At 39.2% G+C, this 10,000-nt stretch overlaps 1 protein-coding gene across 1 annotated transcript in view; it reads left to right on the forward strand.

Moving 5' to 3' along the window:
- The window catches only part of LOC144958078 (uncharacterized), a gene marked incomplete in the record, with an annotated part of 76,312 nt that overhangs the window by 41,978 nt on the left and 24,334 nt on the right, over positions 1–10,000 (forward strand). Inside the window, 7 exon segments of the mRNA XM_078889690.1 lie at positions 607–858; positions 1,994–2,125; positions 3,249–3,374; positions 4,773–4,901; positions 5,540–5,671; positions 7,309–7,419; positions 9,053–9,193. Of these exon segments, the coding sequence (XP_078745816.1) occupies positions 607–858; positions 1,994–2,125; positions 3,249–3,374; positions 4,773–4,901; positions 5,540–5,671; positions 7,309–7,419; positions 9,053–9,193 (1,023 nt within the window).

Raw genomic sequence — 10,000 nt, forward strand, 5'->3', positions numbered from 1 at the left:
TATCGTCATCATCCTTATCATCATATCATTATCATCAGCATCATCATCATCATCATCATCATCATCATCATCATCATCATCATTATCATCAGCAGCAGCATCAGCAACAGCAGCAGCAACAGCATCTTCATCAACATCATCATCATCAATATCATCCTCCCAAACCACCACCTCTACAAACACTGCCCCAGACCACAACCACCAACCACCTCTACAAACACTGCCCCAGACCACAACCACCAACCACCCCTACAAACACTGCCCCAGACCACAACCACCAACCACCCCTACAAACACTGCCCCAGACCACAACCACCAACCACCCCTACAAACACTGCCCCAGACCACAACCACCAACAACCTCTACAAACACAGCCCCAGACCACAACCACCAACAACCTCTACAAACACAGCCCCAGACCACAACCACCAACCACCTCTACAAACACTGCCCCAGACCACAACCACCAACCACCTCTACAAACACTGCCCCAGACCACAACTACCAACCACCTCTACAAAAACTGCCCAAGTGGATATTGCGCTGTATAAAAGCTCATTTTTAAAATTTCCAATATTACTCTTATCATATCTTATCGTCCACAGCATGCACCATGCCTTCGTGGGGGCCCAATTGCGCTAACACATGCAAGTGTAACGGCAAAGGAAGATGTGATAACGTCAGAGGATGCGTTTGTAAGTCAGGGTGGAAAGGCGCTGATTGCAACACAGACATTGATGAATGTACAACCAATGCCAATTCGTGCCCCGTCGGAGAAATTTGCCACAACACACCTGGGGCTTTTGATTGTAAATGTGCGCCTGGCTGGAAGAGAGATAACGACAAGAAATGTGTTGGTGAGTACATCCTATGTCCTGTATGTAGCTTAGTTTTTGTGTCCGGAACCTACAGCTATTTCTCGCCATTCGCCTCTGTTTTCTACCTTGTTTGTTCGGCTATGTGGTCTTGTGGTATGACACTCGCTTTCAGATCGGAAAGTCCTGGGTTCGGCGCATAGTTGAGTCCTTGGAAAAGGCTCTTCACTCACATTCTCTCGCCTTACTCATGTGTAAAATGAGTACCTGGTCGTTAACAGCTTATTCTCTGTCGGAAAAGAACTTTGTCATATCGCCTAACAGACGTCATGTCTCGTTCTACATGTCACGTGTTGCTATTGGTAAGGGACCCTTTGTAAAGAGCTTTGAGCACTTTTAATGGATATTGCGCTATATGAAAAGCTCAAGTTGTTTTTTTTTTTATATGAGAACGGGACTTTTCCAATCTTTGTCAACCCTTTATTGCTTTCTCTATACTTCCAGTGTACCCTGTAATACCACATCATTATCTTATTCGTCTGTAGTGTTTCATTCATCCTGTTTTGCTGAAAAAGGAGAAACCCGAAACGTCCATTTTATCTGTATTCGTCTATTAACTTGAAGCTTACGTCCAATTTCACATTGTAATTTATTTCTTCGAGCTTCGAGCGCCAACAATTTACATTATTTTAGTCTCGAGACAGACAAACAATGGCGTAATCCGGAATCCAAACTTGAACTAAGACCGGTCCTCAGTTAAGTAAAGCTCATGTTTTGGGATAATTTTTTTAATTCTTGGGTTTTTTTTTCTTTTATTGGGAATGAGATTAGCGGAAGAGTAGCGTCCCTTGATTGGACGTCACCTATGGTCTGTGATGTCACCGGCGGAAAAGTTATTAGATAGAGAACGTCATGTTGGTTGTGCGCATGCGTCTCTCGTCCTCGTGGAAGCGAGGATTAGAGACGCATGCGCACAACCAACATGACGTTCTCTCTCTAATAACTTTTCCGCCGGTGACGTCACAGACTATGGGTGACGTCCAAACAAGGGACGCTACTCTTCCGCTAATCTCATTCCCTATTTTATCTGCTATTATTTAATACACACTTTCTTTTAGATCTTTAAAAACATTTTAAAAAATAATTTTTTTTTTGGTTATTTTTTCCTCCTTGTCAGATATCAATGAATGCGATAGTGTCACAACTCACAACTGTAACCTGCTGGTGGAGGACTGCGTCAACAGCCCGGGCAAATACGGCTGTAAATGCAAGAACGGTTTCAAAAGAGGCGCTAACAACCAGTGTGAAGGTAATAAACTCTTTGACATTTTATGTTTTACATCCAAACTTGAGAAAGAGATTTATAACAATATGATTCATTAGTCTGATGTCACGTCCGCCCAGAAACCAGCAGCTTGGTTCTAAATAAACAAAAAAATTGTTTTAAATCAAAAAAAATTCTTCATGGTGGCCAAAATCTTGTTCACATGTTATGTGATCAGAATGTATAAAAATCAAAACATTATCACATTTATAATGTTTTTCTCCTCCGGATACACTTTATTGCTCGTCGGAGAAGTATTTCATAAGGGCGGTGATGGAGATAATAGCTTCCGCCATTGTTCCGATAGTTTAGAACCAGTTACTATGCGTCATTTCGAGGGAAGTGACGTCACGGCTATTGAACCCTATTACACATTATTGTGAGAATGATGTGTGTAATTTTATTTGCATTTTGCCTCTCTTGATTCTATTCTTATAAGCCATTTTTTACCACAACGTCACACCCAATCAACACACACACAACCAATACACACACACACACTCAACACACGCACAACACACACCCAAACACACACACACACACACACACACACGCACACAACACAGGTCACCCACACACGCGCACAAATAATTTTCTTAGTCAAACAGAAAAATAACAAGTACATTTTATACATACTACAGGGAATGAGATTAGCGGAAGAGTAGCGTCCCTTGATTGGACGTCACTTTACAGAGAGAACGTCAATTTGGTTTTGGCGCATGCGTCTCTCTCGTCCTCGCTTTCGGTGAAGTGTCTCAAGCCGCTTTCACCGGAAGCGAGGACGAGAGACGCATGCGCACAACCAACATGACGTTCTCTTTCTAATATTTTTCCGCCGTGACGTCCAATCAAGGGACGCTACTCTTCCGCTAATCTCATTCTCTATTGTTCATCAAAATAAGCACTAAAACACTTTGTCAAATTATTGTTTGTGGCTAAAACAAAACCTTTTCTTTCGTTCTTCTTTTTATAGTCATTGATTCATTTATTTAAAGAGTTCATTTATCATTTATTCATTTATTTATTCATTCATTTATTTTTCATTTATGTTTTATTTATTTAGTTATTCATCTATTCATTTATTTATTCGTGTATTCATGTATTTCAGACGTTGACGAATGTGCAGCCGGTACCCACGGATGCGCTCACTTATGCGACAATGTTGTAGGCTTGTTCAACTGTAGGTGTCGTTACGGATACAGATTACTGGCAGACAGGAAAAATTGCGAGCAGGGTGAGTCAATTATATAAATATTACTCACTTATCCTCTTTGAGCTTGATCACCACATAAGCCTGGCCGTGGTCATCGTTAACTCACTCAATCCTAGAGATTTTTGCTACTTTTCAAAATTGGAAAAAAATGTATTAAAATGAGCATGTACATAGATAGTTTTATTCAGCTGTCATTAACATGTAAAAACATTAGCCTTGAAACTTCACCTATAATATGTCTCATAAAAATGTAATAAATACGTATGGGGTAAAAGTAACTCGGGTAAACTACGGATATAGTCGGTGTAAGGGTTGAGTGAGTTAACGTCATATTGGCCTGACACTAGAAATCATTAGGACCTATAAGTTTGACGACATTTATTTATTTTTGTGCATCGTCTAGTGAGTTGTCTTTCGTGGTCGTCAGGGAAACAAGCGTTCTCCTTGGTAGAACTATTGAATACAACACACGATTTGTTGGGGTTTGTATTTTGGGGTTTTTTGTGGCCAAAAGACTTGTCTTTTGATGTAATTCTTTTGGTTAGTGTCAGGCTATAAGTTAACGATGGCTACGAGCTGAGACGGTCGAGTGCCACCTATATTATTTGGAAGCCATTTTTGTCATCTGTGCCCAAGACTATCCTCTTGTTCTCATGTCTCTCCCCATTACTCTTTCATCCAGCTAGGTGTCCCACCGGCGGACTCTTCTTCTCGTTCCCTGGGGAGTCCACCTGAAGGCTATTCTGGGATGGCACTTGAATCCATTCTGAGGACCTGTCCAATCCATTCCCACCTATACTACAACTACTACCACTATTACTACTACTACTATTACTACTACTACTACTACCACTACTACTATTACTACTACTACTACTACTACTACTACTACTACTACTACTACTACTACTACTACTACTACTACTACTACTACTACTACTACTACTACTACTACTACTACTACTACTACTACTACTACTACTACTACTACTACTACTACTACCACTACTACTACTACTACTTCTACTACTACTACTACTACTACTATTACTACTACTACTACTACACTACTACTATACTACTACTACTACTACTACTACTACTACTACTACTACTACTACTACTACTACTACTACTACTACTACTACTACTACTACTACTACTACTACTACTACTACTACACTACTACTACTACTACTACTACTACTACTACTACTACTACTACTACTACTATTATACTACTACTACTACTACTACTACTACTACTACTACTACTACTACTACTACTACTACTACTACTACTATATTATATATACTACTACTACTACTACTACTACTACTACTACTACTACTACTACTACTACTACTCCATTGTTGTTCTATAAGCTGTTAATTGTCTTTTTTCAATAACACTTACAGCTCAGGATGTTTGCGCTCAGTACAACCTGAAATGTGATCACATCTGTGAAGTCAACCGTTTAGCAGAGACGGCGAAGTGTGGCTGCAAACCAGGCTATCTTCTGGGCCAAGACAAACAGACCTGTACTGGTGAGTCAACGAGAAACGGAAGTTGTGATGTCACACCTTCCGGTTCAAATCCCCTTTGAAATGTGTAATAAGTCTTCCGGGAAATGAATAAACAGTGAATACATATTGAATCATTAGGAGGCATCACTATTTTAGTAGCAGGGTCTATAGGGAATGAGATTAGCGGAAGAGTAGCGTCCCTTGATTGGACGTCACCCATAGTCTGTGACGTCACCGGCGGAAAAGTTATTAGAGAGAGAACGTCATGTTGGTTGTGCGCATGCGTCTCTCGTCCTCGCCTCCGAGGTCTTAATTAATTTATGTTTATTTATGGCTTTAGGCCTAAGGATTTCCAACAGGAGAGTAGAAAAATTTGACCTAGGCTTAATATTATAAGTCTGAGTCGCCTCATTGTGAAATGATATATTATTGTGATATATTATCTTCATCTTCATCATCATCTTCATCTTCATCATCATTATCATCATCACCATCATCACCATCATCTTCATCATCATCATCATCATCATCATCATCATCATCATCATCATCATCATCATCATCATCTTCATCATCATCATCATCATCATCATCATCATCATCATCATCATCATCATTGCAATGATAATACTTATCATCCTGTTGCTATTTATATCCAGATCTCAACGAATGTGACCAAGACGTGACAAACAAATGTGCAGTGAAGAGCAGTTGTGTGAATAAGAATGGTACTTTCACCTGCTCGTGTAACAGCGGTTCTAAACTTGGAAATGATGGCAGGTCGTGTGTAGGTGAGTCTCAGGTTCAATCCCTACAGGAGGACAGAAATATAATAAGCTAGAATTGAAAAAAATGACTTTGCTCAAATATTGCCATCTTGTTGTTGTTGTTGTTGTTGTTGTTTTTGTCGGTTATTTGTTGTTGTTGCTGTTGCTGTTTATGTCGTCATCGTTGTTGTTGTTGTTGTTGTTGTTGTTGTTGTTGTTGTTGTGGTTTTCTCTGAAGGATTACTTTGTTATAGTTTTTTGCCGTCCACGTTTGTGAGTAATTCTCACTACACTGAATTAACCTGACTATAAACATTTAAGGTTACACATAGTTTTGTGTGTTGGTCAGTTATACTTCCGGATGGCAATGCCGTGAGTTTCTTACCCAAGCGCATACTATCTATAAAAGTTTAAGGTTGCACATTGTAGGTACGTTTTACCCGGCTGGCGGATGTTATAGCTTTTTTTATTAAACCCATAACACCAATTTAGTTTTTTCGTTACGAACAACCAACTATGTTTGTCCGAGCACGTTTGGAGGTGTATTACAATCTCCTTGTTTTTATTGGTCAAAATTTACTGGTTAATATGGAAGAAAAGTCGTGACATCAAAACCCTCCACTCTTTTGGTTCCTAAATCCTTGGAAGTGTGTATGTATGTAACCAGACCTTTGGAGTACTAGCAATGAATAGGTTACATAAAGGTGAAATAACTATTTCAACAGTAAGATGTAATAGGGAATTAGATTTGCGGAAGGGTAGCGTCCCTTGATCGGACGTCACCCATAGTCTGTGACGTCATCGGCGGAAAAGATATTAGAGAGAGAACGTCATGTTGGTTGTGCGCATGCGTCTCTCGTCCTCGCTTCCGGTGAAAGCGGCTTGAGACACTTCAAAACCAAATTGACGTTCTCTCTGTAAGGTGACGTCCAATCAAGGGACGCTACTCTTCCGCTAATCTCATTCCCTATAGGCAGATTATCAGTATTGCAGGATCCAAAAGAGCGAGGAGGGATGCTCTACCAAGAATTTATATAGCCCGTAAAACAAGATGGCATTATTCCTGACACTAGAATATTAATAATACACTATGTATGAGCGGTTTACATTTCCAATGACATCATCATCATCATTGCCTTTTTCACCCTGGGTCAGGGTATAGGCCACAGACAAACAGTTTCCATCCTTCTCTATCATCACCATCGTCATCATTGCCTTTTTCACCCTGGGTCAGGGTATAGGCCACAGACAAACAGTTTCCATCCTTCTCTATCATCACCATCGTCACCATTGCCTTTTTCACACTGAGTCAGGGTATAGGCCACAGACAAACAGTTTCCATCCTTCTCTATCATCACCATCGTCATCATTGCCTTTTTCACCCTGGGTCAGGGTATAGGCCACAGACAAACAGTTTCCATCCTTCTCTATCCTGAGCTAACTTTTTAATCTCAGTCCAGGTCTTACCACTTCTCTGTCTATCAGCTTCTTTAATTCTTCTCCATGTTCCTCGTGGCCTTCCCTTTGATCTTCTGCCCTGAGGGTTCCAGTCCAATAATTCGAAGCTGCTTGTCACATATTATTTCTTCCCTATTGGTCTGCTTAAATAAATAAACGCCCAGGTTTTCCTTTATGTTCATGCTGCTGTTGTTCTTTTTCAGCTTGCGTCACGGGCAAATGGGGCCCTGAGTGTAGTAAGGATTGTGGTTGTTCCGCGAACGCTGAGAGATGTGACCCTAAAGAAGGCTGCAAGTGTAAGAAAGGATATACAGGTAAACTGTCAACTATGCGGCTATGTGGTCTAGTGGTATGACACTCGCTTTCGGATCGGTTCGAGCCTCGCGCTTGGCGCATAGTTGAGTCCTTGGAGAAGGCTCTTTACTCATATTCTCTCACCGTACTCAGGTGTAAAATGAGTACATGGTCGTTAACAGCGTTGTCTGTGTCCGAAAAAGTGTAATATCGCCTAACAGGCGTCATGTCCCGTCCTACGTGTTAAATGTTGCTGTTGACCAGGGACCCCTTTAAAAGCGCTTTGAGCACATTTAGTGGATATTGCGCTATTGACAAATTTCTCCTTTGGGTCAATTTATTTACTTTTTTGTTTGTTTTTTTAACACATATGATAAAAAAAGGAGTTTGTTGGATTCATCAATCACCATCTTCATCATCATCATCATCATCATCATCATCATCATCATCATCATCATCATCATCATCATCATCATCATCATCATCATCATCACCATCATCATCATCATCAACAACAACAATAACAACAACAACAACAACAACAACTTCATCAACATCATCATCATCATCATCATCATCATCATCATCATCAACAACATCATCATCATCATCATCATCATCATCATCATCATCATCATCATCATCATCATCATCATCATCATCATCATCTTCTTCATCATCATCATCATCATCATCATCATCATCATCATCATCATCATCATCATCATCATCATCATCATCATTATCATAATCAACAACAACATCATCAACATCATTATCATCATCATCATCATCATCATCATCATCATCATCATCATCATCATCATCATCATCATCATCATCATCATCATCATCATCATCATCATCATCATCATTATCATCATCAACAACAACAACAACAACTTCATCAACATCATTATCATCAACATCATCACCATCATCATCATCATCATCATCATCATCATCATCATCATCATCATCATCATCATCATCATCATCATCATCATCATCATCATCATCATCATCATCATCATCATCTTCATCAACATCATCATCATCAACAACAACAACAACTTCATCAACATAATTATCATCAACAACATCATCATCATCATCATCATCATCATCATCATCATCATCATCATCATCATCATCATCATCATCATCATCATCATCATCATCATCATCATCATCATCATCATCATCATCATCATCATCATCATCACCATCTTCTTCATCATCATCATCATCATCATCATCATCATCATCATCATCATCATCATCATCATCATCATCATCATCATCATCATCATTATCATAATCAACAACAACATCATCAACATCATTATCATCAACAACATCATCATCATCATCATCATCATCATCATCATCATCATCATCATCATCATCATCATCATCATCATCTTCATCATCATCATCATCATCATCATCATCATCATCATCATCATCATCATCATCATCATCATCATTATCATCATCAACAACAACAACAACAACAACAACAACAACAACTTCATCAACATCATTATCATCAACAACATCATCATCATCATCATCATCATCATCATCATCATCATCATCATCATCATCATCATCATCATTATTATCATCATTTCTCGTACTCACCTACAGGAATAACCTGCTCTGAAGACATCGATGAATGCGCCACTGGTACTCAAACTTGTACTGGAAACACAGTGTGCGTGAACACACCAGGCAGTGCAGAATGTGGCTGTATCAAAGGATTCAAGAAGGATGGTGAAAAGTGTGTTGGTAAGTCTTACACCTAAACATTTTATACAAGCAGTTATTTACAGTTAGAACACGTGTGATCACTACCTTGTGAAACCTGGGACTTGAATGGGAGCCGTCTATATTCATCTTTTTGTCCAACCTGGTCATCGATCACATGATTTGTTGCTGTACAACGATTGGACATTTCTCAATTAAATGTAAAGACGCTGTTTTGGTTATCAACGTTGTAAACATACCCATGAGTCATGCTGATTAAAATGACCAATGGGCACGATCTATTTTACATTTCCATGTTCTCGAGGTCATTGGTCACATTGGAATATGTGCTCAAAGTGACCCACATAGTGAAAAGTGTTCATAATTTTTGAAATATCTAACATCACGATGGGTCATTTTGTTCAGCTTGACACATGGGTATGTTTACAACTTTCATAAACAAAGCAGCGTGTTTACATTTGTTAAGAAATATCCAATCGTTGGACATCAACAAATCATGTGATTGATGACTTGGTTGGACGAAAACATGAAGCTAGATCGCTCCCATTGTGACGTTGGATATTTCTCGAGCTGTGAACACTTTTCACTATGCCGTTCATTTTGAGCACACTTTGCAATGTGACCAATGACCTCGAGCACATGGAAAGATGATATAGACCATCCCTATTCCCTGTTCCAGTCAGTCAATCCACATGAAATTTTCAAATATTAGCAGGAATGTTGAACTCCTACAGAATTTGTTAATAAACATTGTTAAAGTCAAAAAGGAAGAAAAATGTAATTACTATGATTTTATCAATTTTATAACAAACGTAAGAACACGATAGA

Source organism: Berghia stephanieae, chromosome 12 (genome assembly GCF_034508935.2).
Source record: "Berghia stephanieae isolate SIO BIC M18660-M18661 chromosome 12, UCSD_Bste_1.3, whole genome shotgun sequence".
In the NCBI taxonomy this organism is placed as follows: domain Eukaryota; kingdom Metazoa; phylum Mollusca; class Gastropoda; order Nudibranchia; family Aeolidiidae; genus Berghia; species Berghia stephanieae.